Source organism: Rhinopithecus bieti, unplaced genomic scaffold, assembly GCF_001698545.2.
Source record: "Rhinopithecus bieti isolate Rb0 unplaced genomic scaffold, ASM169854v2 scaffold_19482, whole genome shotgun sequence".
NCBI classification, from domain to species: Eukaryota; Metazoa; Chordata; class Mammalia; order Primates; family Cercopithecidae; genus Rhinopithecus; species Rhinopithecus bieti.
In genome coordinates this window covers 560,737-582,112 of record NW_016809768.1, presented here as the reverse complement: position 1 = coordinate 582,112, position 21,376 = coordinate 560,737, and the positions used below count along the sequence as shown (strand labels likewise).

Genomic DNA, 21,376 nt, shown 5'->3' with positions numbered 1-21,376 from the left:
TTGCATGAAGATGCACCCTTTGTTTGTTTTATAACAAATAATTTTCTAGATACAGCAGATGTTGACCATTTAAAATCATATAAAATAACAATTTCAATGTTTAAATAATCCCAAGGCATACTCATGTAAGAAAAATGTCTCTCTCTGTCTCTCTGTACCCCATGGCCCCCAACTCTGAATTCGAACTCCAGAATCCTCACAGTCATTAGAGGAAAAAAATCCTTCTGAATAAAGGGTGAGGCAAAATGGACAGAATATAAGCTGGATGTTCTAGACTTTCCTTCGTGAACACCCTTTAGACAGAGTCCAACCTTGCTGGTACAGTGTCTCAAGTCCCCATTCAAACTATTTCAATGGAAGGGAGACAATTGTCTTTCTACAGTCCACAATGCTCTTGAGTTCAGACTGGCCAACTACCCACCAGGGTGGTGCCTGATGAAGAAGAGGGAGTTCCCGGCAACAGGGGAGGTTTACCTGGCTGGGCGAGTGGTACTTCCTCCACACCTCCACTAACATATGTGGTTAGGGGCTGAATCAGCTGCTGAGGCAAAGCTGGCAGGGAGCTGAAATCGTCCATGAGATACACCAGGCTTGGGTTAAAAGCAATCTGCTCAAGCTCTGCCTTACTCGCCTGGCTAGCTCCCACACAAAAGGTCAGGATGCCCGCGCGTGTCAAGGCGTTGGCAGCTTGCAAATAGGAGTCCTCAGACTGCCCAGCTGTGAGCAGAAGCAGGAGCTGCGGCACGTGTTCACGGATCCTGCTGCCGCCAGCTTCCGTGAAATGGTTGGCATGGACATAGCTTAGGGCTGAGCCTGTGTTCAGACCAGAACCTCCCTGGAGCTGCAGCTGCCTCAGGTGACCAAGGATATCTGACTTGGTCTGGTATGTGTTTAAAGAGAACTCCGTTACAGGAGTGTCACTAAATTGCACTAAACCAACACGAATATTGTCATTTCCAACATCAAGGCTGTTAACTAGGTTCATTACAAAGTCGCGCACATAAGGGAAATTGGTTTTTCCAACGTTGGTTGATCCATCCAAAAGGAAGATGATATCCCTTTTGTTTGCGTGAACTGCAGTGAAGCACAGAAAACAAAGTGAGACATAGACAACCACGGAGAGTTTTATCATGTGTGCCTACAACACGTGCACACATGCCAACATTTAGAACACAGAGAGAGTCAGTGTGGCAAAGCATGCCCGTCTTGTAAAATATGGCAGATGGCTGCATATTTTCCTCTGGTGGTGGCTGGTGTTTGTGAGACATATTGGTAGCCAAGTTTACAAAACCAAGTTGGCTCGAAGAGAGCTGCAACATCAAAGTTAGAATGTTTACAAACAACAAAAATGATCAGAATCCTTGAAACAAAACACTCCTTCCCTAAAAATGAGTTCAATGAAGGTGCTGCATCATTCCACATCACTCATCCCAGACAGGTTTAAGTGTGCCTGGCTAGGTCCTCTGGGGCTCACCTCTACCCACTAACAGAGGGTCTTCCATCCATAGCTCAGAAGCAGTTAGCCCTCACTAACCCGGGAACATGAGTTCCTTAAGGCTAAAAAAAAAAGAAACAAAAGTAGTCTGGTCTCATATTGAAGTCTTCTTCAGACTTCCCTGTTTGTCATTCTCTACTGGGACTCTTCTATTAGGAAGTCACAGTCTTGCTAGGTAATCATCCAACAAGGGAATTCCCCCAAAGTGAGATGATGGGACCATAAATACACAGTAAAATAGAAAGAGACAATTTGCTAGACTTGGCCAAAGTTATACACATCAAGAATAAAAAGTATAATTCTCAAAATAGCATATTTGACCCAACACATTTAGCATGTGCCTTTAAAATTTTATTTTTTTATTTCTTCCCTGATGCCCTACTGTAATTTAGACCTCACAACTAATTGTATCCTAGGTTAAGTTGAACTTTGGCTATGAAAGTGTTGATTAAAAGTTTTAAGAACATTTTTAGAAGAGAGAGAGAAAGAGATGGATTTAGAAGACCAGGGAGTGTGAAGAGAAAGCATGCATCCAGGCAGCATGGGTCATGCATCGGCCAATCCTCTAGTCATCGAGTCTGCAAGGAGGGAAAGCGTCATTCTGTGATACTCATCTTCTCTTCATTAAGGATGGTGAATTGTATTTCTTCAACTCATTAGCTCATATATCTGTATAATATCTTTAAAAATAACTCTCCACTGACAATCATATTAAATGAGGGATTTGAAGAACCACTAGGTTTGAACTCCGCACTTATGCATTCAATATGCTTTCCCATTGAGGGTAATCCCTTAATGAGAGAGAAGAGAGGGATTAAAAACTGAGGACACGGTGCCCTAAACAGCTCAGACTGAGGCTGTTTAGAAGTAGATGGTCAACTCAGGAAAGGAAGGCTACATCCCGGTGGTGGGGAGGAGGCTGGACAGAAATCACCAGTAGAAACAGAAGAACACAGGGATCTGACAAGCAATAAGAACTGAGATGTGACCTCCTCGGCCAGCAGCTTCAAAGACAGGTGGCCCCATGGTCCTACGGTTTAAATCATACGGTTCTTATTAAATGAAATTTTACTGTATGGCATTTCAAACCATACAATCCTCAATCCAGTGCAAAAGGGAACTTGAAATAAATCGTGTTTGTTGCTGCTGTTTTCATCACTTGTGGTCTCTTAGCTAAACACAAACACACTTCATTTTGTTTTGTTCTCAAAGGTCCTGCCTGGAGACCACCCCACTGTGTGTCTGAAGCCATCCCCACCATACCTTCAGGGGTTCCAGTGAGGGTCCTGAGAGGTGCCAGCAAGCCAGGCAGCATGCCTTGCAATGGGGCGGCACGGAACTCGGCTGGGATGAACACCAGGGAGGAGTCGAAAGCAATCTCTTCCAGCTCAGCCTGATCGGCGCCCTTGTTCCCGATGGCAAAGGCCATTATGTTGCTTCTCTTCAGCTCCTGGGCGGGCTGGCTGATTTCATCTAGGGACTTACCACCTGTAATCAGCACCAAAAGCTTAGGAATCCCCTCGGCAGCCCGGTAGCCGGCTGAACTCGTGAACAGGTTGTTCCGAACAAAGTCTAGAGCGGAGCCCGTGTACAGGGCCGAGCCGTCCAGGGGCTTCATTTTCCGCACAGCGGTTATGACTTCCCTTTTTGTGGGATGGGTATTGAAATAAAATTCGGGCCTCACAGTGTCTGCATACTGGGCCACTGCCACCTGGATAAGATCCTGTCCAATTTCCAGCCTCTGGATGACTTTAGCAACGAAGTCTCGGATGGCATTGAAGTTGGCCAGTCCCAGTGCAGATGAGCCATCCACCAGGAAGACTATGTCTCTCTTGTTGACTTCAATGACTGTAGGTGGCAACATTATAAGGCAATTAGAATGGCCTTACCAAGCACAATCAACAATGACTTTCTACAAAGCTTAACTCCATTTAAAGGACACCCCCATTTACTGAGGCCAATGTGACCACAGGGCTGCCCCAAAGGGAATTTGTCCTAACGAACACATAAGTTACAGTTGCCTCCCCACCTGCTGGCTCCCCTTCCACCCTGCCCAGTCAGTACTTTTTACAAAATAGTTGCACAAAACAAATTTAGTTTTAGTAGCCACCTGTTTTGTATGCTATCACTGAAAATGCAGTAAGTTCTTTTCTGCCACAAATACACAACTTGGCCAGAGTGAAGCCATTGCTTGAATAATTAAAGAAACCACTGATGTCTGCTTAGAGAACCCTTTGCTTCATAGTCTTGATTTCAAAATGCTCATTGTCAAGTGCACAAGCTGAAAGAGCACATCCCTGTTCTTCTCAGTTCTCTATTTCATGTCTTCATTTGACAGGCAAAAGAATTACTTAACACAAAACTTATAAAAAGGAAATTAGCATCAAAGTCAGCAAGTGCTGCAAACACTTTTCACTTAAGAGATCTGTGTTTTGAGCAGGCACAGTGGCTCACGCCTGTAATCTCAGCACTTTGGGAGGCCGAGGCAGGTGGATCACCTGAGTTCAGGGGTCCAAGACCAGCCTGGCCAACAAGGGGAAACCCCATCTCTACTAAAAATACAAAAATGAGCTGAGCGTGGGGGTGGACACCTGTAATCCCAGCTACTTGGGAGGATGAGGCACGAGAATCGCCTGAACCCGGGAGAAGGAGGTTCTAGTAAACCGGGACTATACCACTGCACTCCAGCCTGGGTGACAGAGCGAGACTTTGTCTCAAAAAAAAAAAGAAAAAAAAAAAGACCTGTTTTTAAAGGTCCTAAGTAATACATTATGACAGTGATAACTTAAAGGCAAACCATAAAACAAAAACATCTCAATAAGATCACTGTCTCACAATGACTGTGAACTGCTGTATCCATGTGTAGGCACCCCACCCATATTGCAAGAACCATGAACTCTATTAGACCACAACACCTAACCCAGAAATCTGACAGAGCTTCCAAGAAGTAGAGGAACATAAATGATTAAACCTGAGATAAGCTGTTTGCAAAAGAGCCCTCCGCTACTATATACCATCAGATAGATTGCATGGCAAATTGATTTTGTAAAAGCAGACAAAGGAAACAAAGTTTGGGATGAAGGTAAGGAAGAACTTTCTAAGAATCAGAGCTACCTTCTAGAACTTATTTTATTTTATTTTATTTTATTTTATTTTAGGACAGAGTCTCACTCTGTCACCCAGGCTGGAGTGCAGTGGCACGATCTCAGCTCACTGCAACCTCCACTTCCTGGGTTCAAGCAATTCTCCCATCTCAGCCTCCTGAGTAGCTGGGATCACAGGCACGCACCACCATGCCCGGCTAATTTTTGTTTGGTTTGGTTTGGTTTGGTTTGGTAGAAATGGACTTTCACCATGCTGGTCAGGCTGGTCTCAAACTCCTGACCTTGAGTGATCCACCTGCCTTGGCCTCCCAAAGTGCTGGGATTACAAGCGTGAGCCACCACATCAAGCCTAGAACACATTTTTGAAATGCAGTTCATTTCTAGTTGTTTGGACCAGAGGCTGGGAGCATGATACCTGGGGTGAGAATCGCTGATACATGCCTTAAGAAATTGTTTTAGGACAATAGTGCCTCATCTGGGTGCTCACCTGCAGCATCAAGACGAGGTATATGTTCTAAGAGAAGGGTAATATGTTATGCATCAACGTCCTTAATACAATAACCCAGTTGCCTACTGGTGTAACAATGTGTGCAGAATATCATTGAACCTTTCCTCGATATTTCATGGTCATTGTTATGAACATCGATTCTGGGCTTTCCTTTCTTCATTTAATTTACAACATGCTGTCTCTCTGGGCTACCCCTTTGATTTTGACTTAAAATATCTTTGCAGATAAAACTAATGTTTAGATGTCTAGAAGACTTCTTATACCTTTGAACCATTAGAGAGAATATACATATGCATATATAGAGAGATATACACACACACGTATAGAGACACATATAAATTCCATATACGCTATACCATGAATCTACCACTCATGTATTTACTATGTATATCACACATGACAGAAAAATAGACAAATACTCACATAACAATGACCTGAGAAGCTTCTTGCTCCTATACCAACTGGCCCAGATAGTTATATATTCTTTATAAGTACCAGCAGTGGCACAACACTTGGGGTGGGAGAAGATAAATATCATCCCCTCCCCTCCCAGGTTTTCCCTCCCCCCTCCATGTCTTCCCTCCCCCCCACGTTTTCCCTCCCCACCGCACGTTTTCCTCCCTTCCACATTTTCCCTCCCCTTTCCCCTTCCACGTTTTCCCTCCCCACGTTTTCCCTCCCTCCAACGTTTTCCCTCCCCTCCCACGTTTTCCCTCCCCCACAACGTTTTCCCTCCCCTCCCACATTTTCCCTCTCCCCCGACATTTTCCCTCCCCATCCCCACGTTTTCCCTCCTCCTACCGCTGGATCACTAAAACTTCTCCCGATGAGCCAGTGGGAAGGACTACCTTCCAGATCTGGTGAAACAACTGGCCTAGTCTCCTTGCACCCAACATGGATTCAGCTCTGGGAACCCTGAAATGCACCTCTGGTTCCCAGAGGCTCTGTGGCAGGGTCCCCTTTGACTAGGTAAGAGGTCATTTACATTTGATTTTTATTCAAGTCGTGGGAGCTCATAATAGATGATATACCTAAAACCATGCTTAGCCAAATACAATAAACACTGAAAAATACTGAGTAACTGGAAGAACAACTGAATTCCTGTATTTGCTTCATGACTCTGACACAAGTCACCTAGCCTTTGCAGAATCATTTCATTTCTCTGGGGGCTGCACCATGAATCTCCTCCGACCCAATGATAAAAACCTTGGGATTCTCACAGGTGACCCTTCCGTGAGCCATGTCAGGGATGCATCTGCACTTCCTTCCACCTGACATAAATATCAACCCAAACACAGCTGTCTTTTCTCTTTCATGTGGGTCTGTGGGGCCTGACTTCACTGTCTTATTGGGAGATGAACTTGAAGGTCCTGCTACTCCTCACCAATACGGCACAACCCTCTTCAGCCCTCCTCCCGCGCCTCTCTCTGTTGTCCTCCATGCCTCGTCCCTGCGCCTCCATCAGACTCTCCTGACAAAGCCTCCATCAGGCCCACGGTCTTCCTCATGCATCACCCAAGAAGGGGACATCTCTGGAGAAGACCACGCAACCAGGTACCTGCATGCCACACTCAGAACTCCAGACCCCCAACAGGAGACCTGTGTCTGCCCGCCATCTTCCCATGCCTCCATGGGAAGTTGACTGTCCTGTCCCCCAGAATGACTGTCTCATGGCTGTGCTCTCTGCTCAGCCCTCTGCCACTGCCTCCACCGTGCCAAGGCCTCCTCATCTGTCTCTGAGAAAATAGAAGACCTCAGAGGAGAGCCCCTGCCCCTACCCCTAACCCACAGCCTACCTGCCTCTGCCATTGGCTCCCAACCCACAGGCCCTGCTCCCTGTGGCTTCTCATCCCCCTATAGCAGCTGCTTCTCCAGCTTCCACGCATCCAGGGAGCCTGAACCTGGCTCCCTGTCAGGCTCCCTGTCCAGTGTGCTCCAGCTACACTGCTTTCTGACAGTTCTAGGAAGAGACCAAGCACCTTTGTGTTGCAGGGTCACCCCTCCTGCTCTTCCTTCTGCCTGGAGCAGTCTTCCCCTGCTCTCCACATGCTCATCTGCCTTGGGTCCCATGCCTTCTCAGGGCCTTCCATCCACCTGATCTAAAATTCTCTTCCCCAGTCTTCCTATCACAGCCCTGTTGAGTGCCCCACTGCAACTTATCATGCTCAGAATATTTTGCCTGGATACTTGTTTATATTATTATCTCTTTCCCCATTATCCTGTAATAGACGAGCAGCCACATCGTCTCACTAAACAGCACCATATCTCCAGTGCTTGGCATAGTGTCTGACACATGACAGATAGTCAAGGATATTTGTTGAATATTTACAAGTTAATCACTGATATTAAACATGATGTTCGTAATCAAGGGGTTGAAACTCTACTTAGCTATAGGGAAAAACTGAAACAAGGGTCATGTTCTGCCCATTTTCATTAAAAAGTTGAAACTTCTGGTACAGACATATCTTCATCTGGTGCACCTCCTTTGTCATAAATTCAAGAAATCAAAATCCAGAGAGGTTGCGTTTATTTAAGTTTGATATAAGTTTGACCTGCCCAGGATCACACGACAGGTACACATAAGACCCAGGACCAGAGACCAGCTTTCCCGTCTACAGCCATGTCGCATCCTCGGTGTTTGCAAAACATAGGGAAATCTCTGGGCTTCTATACTTCAGGATGCAAACCAAAAGTATGCAAGCTCAGAGAAACCTCGGCAGGTCGTAAATGTTCACTTGACTGTTTTCTTAACTGCCAGAGTCACACAACGGCACCATAATGGAGTGAGCGTGAGCAGCTCCAGGCACCGGGCAGGCAGTCCTGCACACTGTGTTTCCATTGCTTCTCAATCTCCATTTGCACTCAGAACATTATGCTCAAAATTCTAGTCTCCCTATTAGCTCATCTGAAGAATTTGGGCCAATTTTGTGGTCCCATCAAGTGAGAGGAAAAGCTGGAAAACTGTATGCAGCAAAAGCTAAGCCACACGGAATTGGCCTTTCAAACTTAAATAAATGCTAGGCACAGGCTTCTCCAGAAGGCAAGGCTCACATACACTTTTCTTGCTACATCACCAGATCACAGTTCCAATGTACAGATTAAGTAGAGATGCCATTGCCTGAGCTTTCTACCTGCAATTTTTATTACAACAAAAGCCACAGTTTAAATTCATCTGAACCAAGTTTGAGATAACTCAGGGTGAATTTTGTAACCCTTGCAAGGAAATGTGGTGATGTTGTCTTTACATGAATGCAGCAACTAGAGCTAATGATTAGCAAGGCACTATTAAGTAGATGTCAGTTCCTTAAATAAATAGATAGTGATGTTTTTCATCAAGACTTTAAAATGTTCTACTCTTAATTTCATGCAACAGTATAGTCTCCAAAAGGGTTGTTTTTAAATTATTGTCACTCCTTTATCAAAGGAAAACCTCCCTTTATCAATTGTAATTGATACAATGGGTGAAGCAGTATCTTATTACAATATTTATCCTGTAGACCCAGACTTTACTTATAAAGTTAGCATATAAGAGCTGTGACAGTGTGTTATTTTATCCAAGAAAATTTAGATGATTTGTTGCAGATGATAATCAGAGTCTTATAGGAGCCTCGGTATCCATTCACCAATTTTCATTGAGCCCATACTCTCGAAGGACAATGAAGAACAAGGTCTTATATTCAAGGACTGATCTTGTTAGAGCATCCCAGTGTATAAGCAACACCAGAAGTGAGTTGGGTGTTTCTGGAAACTGTTGGGGGCCACTGTGTCCCTAATTTACCAAATGGCATCCTATTGGCCTCACCTAGGTAATGAAATTGATAGGTCTGAAAAGTGACTGATGTCTCAGAAAACAGTTCAAAAGGTGGAGGAGGCTATGTATCCTGATGCCCCACCACACCTCCTATGTTGTTAAGTACATATTTGTTATGTGACTTGGTTGTTTTGTTTGTTTGTTTGTTTGTTTGTTTTTTAAACCACTCCAATTGGCTGTTTTGCCAAAGGCCCTCCATTTGAGCCTGTATCCTAACATTGCCACTCAAGAGAATCACTCCTACACTTGACAAGCACAGCAAAAAAAAAAAAAAAAAAAAAAAAAAAAAAATTCATAAATATTCCTTCAAGTGATTGCACTGTTATTTCTTACCTTCAGAAGTGTAACTCTCAGCACCCTAGCACAAAAGGACTTTGAGGAGACACCCTCACTCCATTGCTTTTGGAAAGACACTGTCTATGAGCACACTTCTAACACTGACTTTTAGAGCCCAATGCCGTGGTCCTGGAGTAACTTTCTCAGAACTGTAATGAGCCCCTCAAGCCCATTTTTAGAAAGACTGGATTATAAGTAGTTAATATGGTGATGTTTAATAAGCTCAAAGCAACAGGTTTGTTGAATTAGTCTTAAAAGCACACTTTCTCAGCAACTCATACTCTCGGAAGAGCTTTCACTCACTCATTGGTCTTTAGTTTTTCCGCACACTGCAACAATCACAAACATGACATCCAGGACCCAGCTCATCAGCGAAGGACTGGACTGTGGGTACTTACAGCTTCTCCTGTGGCGAATCATGCTGGTGCCCACCTTACGTCTACGAAAACCAACACACACAACACCCCACTCCCACACAGATGGTGAGAAGAGGATACATACCTTGTGTGACAATGGTTGGCGGTTTCAAGACAATGTGCCTTTGGGCCACGCCAACAATGTACGGCAGTAATTTCTCCTGGAGGTCCCCAAAGCTATGGAATTCCGGGACAGTAAACACCAAGTTGTCATCGGTAGCTATGTGCTGAAGCTCTGCCCTGGAGGCGGCCTGGGCTCCGAGGCCGAATGAGAACACGCTAGCCTGCTTCAGTGCTACCACCCCGTAGCGAATCTCGTCACTAGAAGGCCCGGCACTTATGAGGACCAGCACCTGGGGAACCCCTTCCTCCACACGGCTGCCCCCTGCCCGGGTGAAGTGGTTCTCCACCACGAAATCAAGGGCGAGGCCGATATTGGCCAACTCCCCACCAGCAAACCCGAGGGCTTTCACTGCACCCAGAACCTGGGCCTTGGTGGAGTAGGTGTCCAAGGAGAACATGGTTCTGGGCTCATCGCTAAACTGGACCACCCCCACTCGGATCTGCTGAGTTCCAATTGGGAGTTTCTCAAGGAGATTTACAAGGAAGTCGAGAATGACTGCGAAATTGACACTTCCGGTGTTGTTTGATCCATCAATAAGGAAAATAATATCAGCAGAGTCTTGTGCTTTAAAAGAAAGAAATGCAAAAAACGTGAAAGCATTAGAACAAGTGACCACATGCATTATTCAGTGTTCTGACATGTTTCTTTGGAAACCAATAAGAAACACGAAATATGGGCAAACAAAACACATGTTGATGAAGGAATGTGAAATTCTCTTTCAGTTCTGCATTCTGAATGGATAAGAGGCAACCTCGTAGGAATCATGGTGTAAAAAAGGGACATTTATAGCAATTTTTCATTTGTGTCATCCTCATAGTTAAATTTCCAAACATCATATTCACTTTTCTGAGGGGAGAATCTTGGGTGCATATTCTAGAAATTTCCACTAAATTTGTTGGGAAATGTAGTTGCATGAATTGTCTACTACCAAACCTAGCAGGGAAAATCAATGAGTAGGTTAAGAAAAGTTTAGAGATGATTTCTAAATTTTGGTCATTTCCCCTGCCTTCTCAAATGATTAGAAAAATTTTTTATACAAATCCACAGTTACAAAACAGTCACGATTTGGTGATTCCTCAGCCCAGTATGTTGCTCGATGCCTTAAGCAACTATTGTTTCTTCTTTTCTTTAAAAGCCAAAATGACCTTGTACATGCAACTTTGTGAATCAGAACTCAAACTACATTTAAAGTTTTCATGTAAAACACACTTTGATGAAATTTTTGTGTTTTTTTTTTTCTCAAATGATGTTTAGTTGTATAAAACTCAAATGCAGGTCTGGGATCGGGCAGGATGTTTTGTTCATTTATTTTGTCATTGCCTCTATATTCAGTCACCTAATGCAGAACAATGTTAAGCAGAATGATATTAAACCAGTCATGACATAATTATCCAACCTTGTTTTTATGACATCCTAAACTAGTTACCTAGAAGGACCATGAGCATCGAATAAACCCCAATCAGAATTAGCCTGGGGTTACACAAAGGACAGAAAAATAGCTGACCAAGACCTGTTTTCTCCCCCATAATGGCGAACAGAGAATTCCCATCCTGATACTGAGAACGGGGATGTACAACAGCCCTGAGGGAGGAATAGGGATCGAGAAATCTAAAACCCAGGGCCAGAGATTTCACAGCCTTAGTTTGAATGTTTAAATTTGGCTGATTTAAACTCAAGGAAGAGCACAATTATTCTAGTCGATGTTTTTGATAACTTAAGTATGTGTTAGGGACAAGAAGAGATTATATGTGAGCTTATCTATTTATATTCTGGGATTCCAGAAAGATACACTCAGGGTATCATTTTTAAATGACGGTAATATTACAGGTAAGACCATTACTCTGATCTCTGAATTTTCAATGACAGTGAACATTTTATATTTAAAATTAATGTTTCCTTGTGCCAATAAAATTGTTTCTGTTCTCACTGTAGAAAATGATCCAAAGCTTGTCTCTCTTTGGGAGTGAGGAGTTCCCAAATTGAGGAGTTCCGCTCTAGTGAAATTATATCCTTATCCGAGCTCTTCTCATTGTGTGAACTGAAACAGAGATTGCCAGGGTTGGAACTGCTCTCTTCCCTTCCTAATATACACAAAAGTTCCTGACAATATATTTGCAGATTAATTCTTTGCACAGGGAAATACATTAACCAGGCAACACTGCTATCACAATCCTTCTTATAAGATATAACGAGTAGGATAATTGTTGTGCTACAGTAATTGGATCTTGTGTTTTTAGTGATTGCCACACAAAAGTTTTATATAAGACTGGGCCCTTGATTAGAGCCCAAAGCATTTGCCACTGTTCAGCCAAAATATACAATTCCTGAAGGATCTTCAAGAGGGTATGGTGCCCGGGGTTGTGAATTACACAGAAAGCCATAGAAATGGCATACATCATTGTATAATACAGAGGCTCCACAAATCCCACAAAATTCCTCAACATGTCCCAGGCCTAAACCAATGACCTCAAAGGACATAGAAGGGTTTGCCACTTCCTCAGCATATCAAAACATTTAAAAGAAGGATTAAATATGATGAATACAGTCAAGTTTTTTAAAATGATCCCTAAGTCGCAGGATAACACTATTTCTTCTCCATTTGTAACTTACTTTTGGGTTGAAATTTATAATCGTGCAAGTAAGATAAATGAACCCTGAGGGAAAATCCTTGAACATTCTCTTCTAAAAGACTGAACATCTACAGTGACTAGTCATAGAAACACGTTGGATAATTTGTCATCACTGAATAACAACATTATCCTCTTACACACACAATAATGGGACATACAAGGGCATGCTTTGTTATTTAGGAGAGCTGAAGCCTCAAGGGCACACAGGGGCCATGTGTGCTTGTGTACAGCAAGGCAGACCGATGACCAATGTTAATGTTACGAGGAATCAGATCTATGCACAATTTGAAAGCTTTAAAGTTGTCTGGTTTTCTGCTTCTAGGCTTTGTGTATCACAGCCTCTATGGTGTTTTCTATGGAAAAGTTTTACAGTGTCCAAGGAAAATTCACAGTTTCCTTCAACATCCCTGGAAGCTCTTTTCCTGAACTCACTGGTGTGGGCACAATGCCTTTCTTAGCTCATGTGATGCCTCCTTTTATTAAGAAAAGCAAGTTCACATTCTTATTTCCTATGCAAAACACAAAATTGTAGATATATTTTACAAATCTAAAAATTCTTCATCCTTCACAGAGAAAAGAAAGCTAATACCAAAATCCTCCCTGTCACCTTTAGCTTTTGTTTAAAATAAAGGTTTTGTATCTCAGGTATATCCATTTTTTTAAAGAATGATAGAGGGATTTTTTAAAACACAACCATTAGAGATTGATTATTTGAGTAGAGTTCATTGACAACTGTGGTGATTGTTCAAATTTTACACATATGTGTGTTTTATAATCAAGAACGCTCTATGGGGAAGTTACCTAGCAGACAGGTAGTAAGAAGAGCAGCCCTAATTAACTGCAATTTCTATAATGCCCTTCTAACTGCCTTTCCAAAACTATAAGCAGAGATGTACTGTTCTTCCTAGGATTATTATTCTGTTTTGCCGTGGAACATGCAGTNTCTATGGGGAAGTTACCTAGCAGACAGGTAGTAAGAAGAGCAGCCCTAATTAACTGCAATTTCTATAATGCCCTTCTAACTGCCTTTCCAAAAACTATAAGCAGAGATGTACTGTTCTTCCTAGGATTATTATTCTGTTTTTGCCGTGGAACATGCAGTGGGACGTGGTACTAGGAGGAATTGCAGAGTGATGTTAATTAGAAAAGAGACATGAACGGATTAATTTTCTGCCCTGGTGCTGCCAGTGGCTTGGACACTAGAAGACAGAGATGCTTTCTTGGCATAAAAACAAAGGTTTTATCATCTGTGTGGAAACACACGATGTTGGTAGTTTCATTTAACATTCATGATGGTAATCTCATTGTTTATCCATTACATAATGGTTAAACATAAAGGTGAACTCAGCTATCTTTGTGAGTATAACAAAACGTCAATAAAAGATGTTCCATTTCTCTACTGGTCCCTTTCACTGTTTGTTTGTTTGTTTGTTTGTTTGTTTGTTTGTTTTAGACAGAGTTTCACTCTTGTCACCCAGGCTGGAGTGCAGTGTCATGATCTTGGCTCACTGCAACCTCCACCTCCCGGATTCAAGCGATTCTCCTGCCTCAGCCTCCTGAGTAGCTGAGATTACAGGTGCCCACCACCACACCTGGCTAATTTTTGTATTTTCAATAGAGATGGGGTTTCACCATGTTGGCCAGGCTGGTCTCAAACTCCTGACCTCAGATGATCCACCTGCCTCAGCCTCCCAAAGTGTTGGGATTATAGGCGTGAGCCCCTTTCACTGTTTTTTGATAGGTCTTTGTTATTATCCTTATACTCCAAAATGTGATGGATCAGGGAATTAATGATATTGATACTATGGTAACAAGCAGTGCAGTTCATTGTAGATACCCTCTTGTCATTTCCTGGTAACCTGAGTGGTTTGGGGTGCTCTTGGGGACACCCACCTTTTCCTGTCATTTGGCAGGACTGATGCCTGTGTGGTAATGCCAGGGGGAGGCCTGTCATTTGGAAGCAGGGAATACTTTTCAGTGTTTGAACTGCCTCTCACTCCTTCCTATTGAGAAGTAGACCCACTGGGTAAGGGCATCAGCACTGCCAGCCCCGTTAAAGCTGAAATCAGGGGTCACCACTGGGAAAACCATTTTATGAACAAACTGCTAAAACACCCTGGGGCTGGCTAGTTCTGAAACCCTCTTCTTCACCAAGCTCTGCCTGCCCAAGACAGCTGGTTCCTTTCTGCTGATGTCGGGTCATCTCTCTTCAGCTCCTGCTTTCTGAATCCTTGTTATGAAAAACTGACCTCTGGTACTGCTTCTCTACAACTGCTCCATTATTCTGATTGCAATCTTGCAGCTCTTCTGCTGTCTCTCCCATGTGGTCCTATAGAGTGATGTGCGCCTCCAAGCCTCAACTCTCTTTTTCCTGCCCCACCATCCCTGTGTATTCACAAGAGACTGACTCTCCATCAGTCACCTGACCTCCTACCTCCTGTCTCAATGGCTGTCTTGGTAGTAACCATTTTTAAAAGTGTAGGAGAAAAGTCTGTTCATAAATCTTGCTTCCTATGATCAGTTCCCCTATGCCATGTGGTTGCCCACTCATTCTTTTTTGATTCAAAGAATTATCCACTTCCTTATACCTACTAAATACACAGAAGAGTCTCTAACCTTCCTATGTGATTTAGTTACATCATGTTCAGCCTGCATCCACACTGCAGGCTCTGTGGTCATCTCCAGACTTTAAGGACTGTATGGACAACGCTTGTGAGCACCAGCCTCTCTGGTTTCTGCAGTGGCTGGCTGTCTACAGTTCCTACACATCTGAGGACTACACTGAGCACCACTAGAAACTCGTCCAGCCCTGAGATTGGCCCTTGGAGGTCTCCCTGTCTACACACCAGCAGTGTCTCTGACTTGCATACTCAGCTGTCTCCAGGGCTCTCCTTCCAAGCCCTGGCCTCTCATCCTCTGGCTCTTCAGAGGTCTCCTGGCCCATTCTAGTTCTCATTAGCTCCCCACGCTGCCAGGACACCATGGCAGGCTATTTTAGGAATTTACTAGCTACCACTCTGGATTTCCTTACTGAGAAAATTTTCTTCTGTCCTCTCTATTGTTCCCTCTTTGCAAGTTCCAGTTCTGGGAACCCTTTTGATCCTGGGAGTGCCTGAGACATCTGCAGAAAGGCAGGGATCCACACTAATGGAGACGCCCACTGACTCATAATCTCTGATAGCAACTGGACACCACTGCAAATCAGCAGTTGCTTCCTGAACGTTTTGTGACCCCTCTTCACATCCCTATAGCAGCTAATCAAAAATAACTTCAATCCCTCCAAGACCCCAAGCCCCACTGCTCCCCTCCTTTATTGAGATGATGGATGTCAACTCAACTTGAACTCTCTCTCAGTGTGCCTCTTTTCCACCTGAATATCTTGGAAACACAGCCCCTTTTCTCATCCCTTCCCTCTATCTCAGAGAACATGTGTGTCTCCTTTCTGGAGCTCAACTCTCCCCTTGGATTCCTCTCTCATTTCCTGCTCATTCCACCCAGAATTCTCTGCTACCAGCTATCAAATGGCTGCATAGACTGATTTTCTAACAAGGGGAGGGCCCTCTGCTCTGTCCATCACTAGTGAGTAAACTCTGAGCACTCATCACAGTTGCTGTGATATGGTACAGTTTGAAATTTTATTTGTCAAATTCCTTCCCACTGGCCATTTAGGCACTTAGCCCTGGAAGGAGAGCTAATGGACTTAACTGGTTAAATAACTTGTCAGCCAATTGTCTCTGTACATGCAACAGCACATGACACATCAATGCAATGTCCACGTGCTGTCAATACTTCCAGAGTGGCCTGCTCATCAATGCCATTAGAATTAGAAAAGTCACTGTGGGCACAGCCATGATTACCACATGGAGGACAAGTAAGAAGACCAGACCCACAGCCCAAATGCACAGCCTCCAGCTCTGGCTGTCACTAATCATCCAGGACTCAATTTCTTCCAAATTGATCTAGACTGGATCATAGCTGAGGTTTCTTGCAATTCCGATTCTACCAACACTCTTAAATTAACTCCATAGAGTAGAAGAGAGGAGCTCTCTGCTAGTCCACCGGACACAAAAACAGATGCCCTCGCTCCCCTCTCAGTTCATGCACTGTCCAACAGGGAGCTTTCCTTAAATGAAACAGATCCCAACACCAGATAGAGGGGTTTGATCAGATGCACATCTCACCACTCTGAGGCTTTCTTTTCTAAGGAAGGCAGAGTGCTTTCTGGGATCATGATATTAGAATGTGGGTTTTTTTTAGAGTGAAAATATTAGTTGTTTAGAAAAAGACTCTTCTTGTATGTAGGTGAATGCCCTACTTAGGGAGAAGGCTACGGAAGAATATTCCAAATTAAACCTTTGTTTTTAAACCTGTGAACATTCATCTCTTCCCTGGCCCGTGCGCCATCCAAGCTGTTGCTTTAAGGCCAGCAGTTGCCAAGCTCATCTCCCAAGAACAGCAGGGCACGGCGTAGCTTGGTGGCATTGCCATTACCTGTGATGTCTTTAAGGGTTTCCGTGTCCCCAGCCCTCTCTGGACTCACAGATGAATGCACATAGGACACTAAGTTTCCTACTATGTCATGAAGTGAGGTAAAATTCTCTAGGTTGAACACATGCATATTGACTGGTTCACTTGCTATTTCTTTTAATGCTCCTTCATCTGCATCCTCAACTCCAATTGCAAACACGTTAACATCAGCAGACTTAAGTTCCGCTGAGGGCAGAGCAAGGCCATGCTTCGCGTGTCCATCAGTTAACACTACAATAACCTGAGGGACTCCGTCACCGGCCCGGCTTCCAGCAGCCTTGGTGAGGTGGTTTTGCATTACGTATTCTAATCCTTTTCCAGTCTGATTGGTTCCCCCAATATAAGACATGTTGGAAATATGAGAAAGGACTTCTTGTTTAGTACGATACGTATTTAACAGGAACTCGGTATGTGGGTTTCCGTTGAACTGGACCAGAGCAAAATGGAAATCATTTTCTCCCACAGCTAAGGATTTTACAACATCATACAGAAACTCTCGAACAAGTTGGAAATGTTCCTCTCCAATGGTCCAAGAGGAATCCACTAGAAATATTATATCAGCAGCGGCACCATTTTTGACATCTTTAAAAAAAGACATTGGTTTAGATTTTTCTACTATGTAAGCAATTACTTCCTATCAGTGCAAAGCCTTCCTAAACAAATTTGGTTTACACTATACTGTAACTAAACACTTCACATCTCACTGGTAATACAGGAAGGTAGATTCACTTACCTGGGAACCAGGGACCTGGGCCCATGCACTCAAGAGCTGCTGGTGCCCGGTCACTAGCCCAAGTTCCATACTCAGAGACCACCATGAATGGGCCAGTAGCATGCTCCAGATTGAGGAAACAATTTCCTGGGCTGTCTTTAACTCATGATTTAAGCATGATTCCCTGTGGCAGTTTGAGCCCCAAGACCCACCTGATTAAACCAGAAGGAAGTCTTATCACAGTCTTATCATTTTATAAATTCATTCTTTAGTTTGGAATGTGAAACTGGGCCTTGACAAAAGAAAAGTAAAATTGCTCTTTTCCATTCACTAACCCCAAAGCTTTGGGTAATTTGCAAGAAAAATAAATATAATAAATACATGTTCTTTAAGAGAGGAGGACCTGTGTAAATGTAGAGAAGGGAAAAGACTTATTTTTTCCAGATTTTTGAGCATGAACAAAAGGTACTCTAATTAGTTACTGCATATTTTTCAGAGCCAGAAAAGTCTTCAGAGATGTCAGACATGATCTATCTCGTTTCCATATGAACCCAGTTCTCCCTCAAGGGTAGGAGCTCAGGGTATCGGGCTGTCAGTGGCCTGCCCCAGGAGGTGACCTTCTGCAGCTGTGAGACAGGCTTGCTCCTGGACTCTACTTACCTCGGGCTGACCTGATGCCCCAACCCACGTTCTTCTTCCATTGAAGTGACACTAGACTTCCCCCCATCTACGAGCAACCTGGCCTGCAGGAGGAATCCCTCAGAGGCCCAGCTCTCTGGGTCAAGGAGAGGGAGACCCACCTCAGTCCTTTCCAGCTTGCAATGCATGAAGCATTTCCCACTTTTCTAAAACCCTGAAATCAAATTCCTAATGCAGTTAATTAGAATCCATGTTTTTAATTCGTTTCAGGAAACAGAAATCTTAAAGATCCAATGATCCTAGATGGAAATGCCTTTCTGCATCCGGAGTTAGAGAGAGAGGGTGATCTTTGTTTTTTTTCAGGGAAAATAGTTTTTACTTTCAATCATTGACTTCTCCCTAGTTTATGTGCTCAGAGACCAGCCAATGCCAGAAATGTGGAAAGTCCCTTCAGGTGGTAAAACATTTGAGATACAAACTTTCCGTTCACATCCAATGTAAAAACAAATCATTTTCAAGCTAATTCCAAGATACCAAACCCAAATTTTAATAAAAATAGGTCATCTCTCACTGGATAAAGAGTATCTGAAAAGGTCTATAAATCCTATAACTATCCTATCTGACTCTCCTATAACAAATGGCTTAGCTACCTTAAAAACATATCTAAGCTCCATGTCAGTGTATGATGTCTAAGATCTAAAATCAAAGAATGCTATTTCTTTTTACAAAATCAGGGACGTTTTTGGCTCTTACCTGCTTGCTGCTGCTGGGCATGAGTTGTGGGAAAGCCTGAGAGAAAGAGGCAAAAGACGGCCACTAAGGGCAAGTGCCGATGTTTCCTCATTTTGAATTTGTCTAAGCACCAAATACGAACCTAAAAGAGAAAATAGGGCAAAGGGAATGATCAGTTTTTGGATCTCATTATGCAAAACCCATCAAAATCCCATGCTTTCCACGTCTTTTTTAGACTTCCAAGAGGACTTTGTATCTGATTCATTCTTTGAACCAGCAGCAAAAGGATGGATGATAAATAGACAGATGATCAATCGATCCATAGATAGACAGACAAAAATAGATATAGATACACACATGTGCACATATATGCATATATAAAAGGAAGGAAGGAAGGAAGGAAGGAAGGAAGGGAGGAAGGAAGGAAGGAAGGAAGGAAGGAAGGAAGGAAGGAAGGAAGGAAGAAAGGAAAAGGAAAAGGGAAAGGGAAAGAAAGAGAAAGGAGAAGAGAAGAAAGTTAAAGGAAGGGAAGAAATGAAGAAGTGAAGGAAAAGAAGGAGAAAGAGAGGGAAGGAGGGGAGGAAGGAAGAAGGAAGGAAGGAAGGAAGGAAGGAAGGAAGGAAGGAAGGAAGGAAGGAAGGAAGGAAAAGAGAAAGAAAGAGAGGAGGGATGGTGCAAGGGAGGTAAAGAATAGGTAAATGAGAAGTGAATAGAGCTGTCTGTCTAAGGTGACCTCAGATCTCTTCCTGTTAGCAGAATATAGATCACATGTAATGACGCTACTCACTGTCCTCTCTGGACATTCTTAAACATAGTTCAAAGAACACAATTACATTTTCAGAAAGTAGGCATTCCATAGTAGTTTCTCCACAATCTGAAAATACTCTCTTTCTTTCTCAAATTACAAATGAATGAAAATTTTATCCATTATGAAAGATAGTTTTGATTAAACATATAAATGAGAATTTTTGAATCCAGTGACTATTACTTTGGCCACAGCTAAAAGCTATGCAATTAAACCTTTTTTTCCACCCAAAGTGACGTGGGCAGCAATTTGGACATAGCATATTCCTAAGCAAAGAGCAGAATGGAAATGGGTCAGGAGTAAAGGCACTCATAGGCACAAAAGGTGTCAGGTTTTGACACCCAGCTTAAGTTTGTAAGTCGTGTTTAAAAGAACCTCAGAGGAAAGCTTCAGTTTATAGAGAGAACAGGCTTTACCCAAATCACACCAAACGCAACCCAACCACACAGCTGGGACTATGTCAAGTCCTGTCCGTATTCTCTATTAATATTTAGCACTTTTCCTCCGCAGAAAATCTGCCGTATGCCAACCTCCAATCTCACAATGGAATGAGCCCAGGGTGATTTAATTAATAAGACTGTGAAGGCAGACCTGGAGGCTAACTGCTCTGTTGCACAGTCTCCCACACCCACGGGCCTCTGGGGGCCTCACACATGATGCCCGACCAGCCAAGTTTATGTTGATATGAGCTCAGTAGGTGCATTATCAGACCTTTCCCCTGCCAACACCTTCTCTTCCTACCACAAGATTTTGCGACAGCCTCTTCACTCTCCAGTCTCCAATCTAAGAGATCAGCTTGGGGGTTGGGGTCTCCCTTAAGACCCCTCCAGAGAGCTACCCTAGGTCTTTCTGTCTAGGCTGAAGTCCCCTTGCTGAGACAGCACCTTTTTCTCCTCTCCTTGATGCAGGATTCCGGTTTCCCTTAACTTTTTCTTAGACCACAGCCAGGGCTGCCCACAGGACCCTGTGCCCTGAAGGGCCCCATGCTCAGTTTGATGCTTTGATGTTGCTATCTTGGAATTCTTAAAACATTTGAACAAGAAGCTCCTTTCCATTTTGCAACGATGTGCATGTCAGTGACTCTTCTTACCCAGACTGCAGAGGTTCCCCAGCTAGGAGCTCTCTGGTCAGGGGTTCCCTTTGCAGAGGTTTGGGTAAGAGTACCGGGGAACAAGGACATTGGCAACACAAGTAGGCTAGGATGTTATCAAACCACCATTTTGGGTGCCATGTTATCAAAAGTTATTCAGCATCTACTATGTAATAATTGCAGTTTTCATAATTTTCATAATGTGTCTTATTTATCTTTACATTATCCTCAGAGGTAGATGCTGATCCTCATGCTTATAGGAAAAAATGGGGGTGCAGAGAATAAGTGGCCAAGGTGCACAACTATTCAAAGACACCTTGGTGCTCAATAGCACCTGCCACACTGAGGTTCATAAGATGAGAGGATAAGAAGAACATTTTTATTCCTCCATGAAAACCCCATGATTCCATAGCAACTTTTCAATCAAGTTCACCAGCCTGAACTTGG

General features: G+C 43.4%; 1 protein-coding gene across 7 annotated transcripts in view; it reads right to left on the bottom strand.

Moving 5' to 3' along the window:
• The window catches only part of COL6A3 (collagen type VI alpha 3 chain), a 91,377-nt gene that overhangs the window by 53,971 nt on the left and 16,030 nt on the right, over positions 1-21,376 (bottom strand). For 2 of the 7 annotated variants that reach the window (XM_017890346.1, XM_017890347.1), the window contains 5 exons: positions 19,056-19,176; positions 16,916-17,533; positions 9,756-10,358; positions 2,759-3,343; positions 475-1,074 (listed from right to left, as the gene is read on the bottom strand). In XM_017890346.1, coding sequence (XP_017745835.1) covers positions 475-1,074; positions 2,759-3,343; positions 9,756-10,358; positions 16,916-17,533; positions 19,056-19,146 — 2,497 coding nt within the window. In that variant the 5' untranslated portion in view covers positions 19,147-19,176. The remainder of the gene's footprint in view (positions 1-474; positions 1,075-2,758; positions 3,344-9,755; positions 10,359-16,915; positions 17,534-19,055; positions 19,177-21,376) is intronic. The other 5 variants (XM_017890350.1, XM_017890352.1, XM_017890348.1 and 2 more) reach the window with 4 other exon arrangements.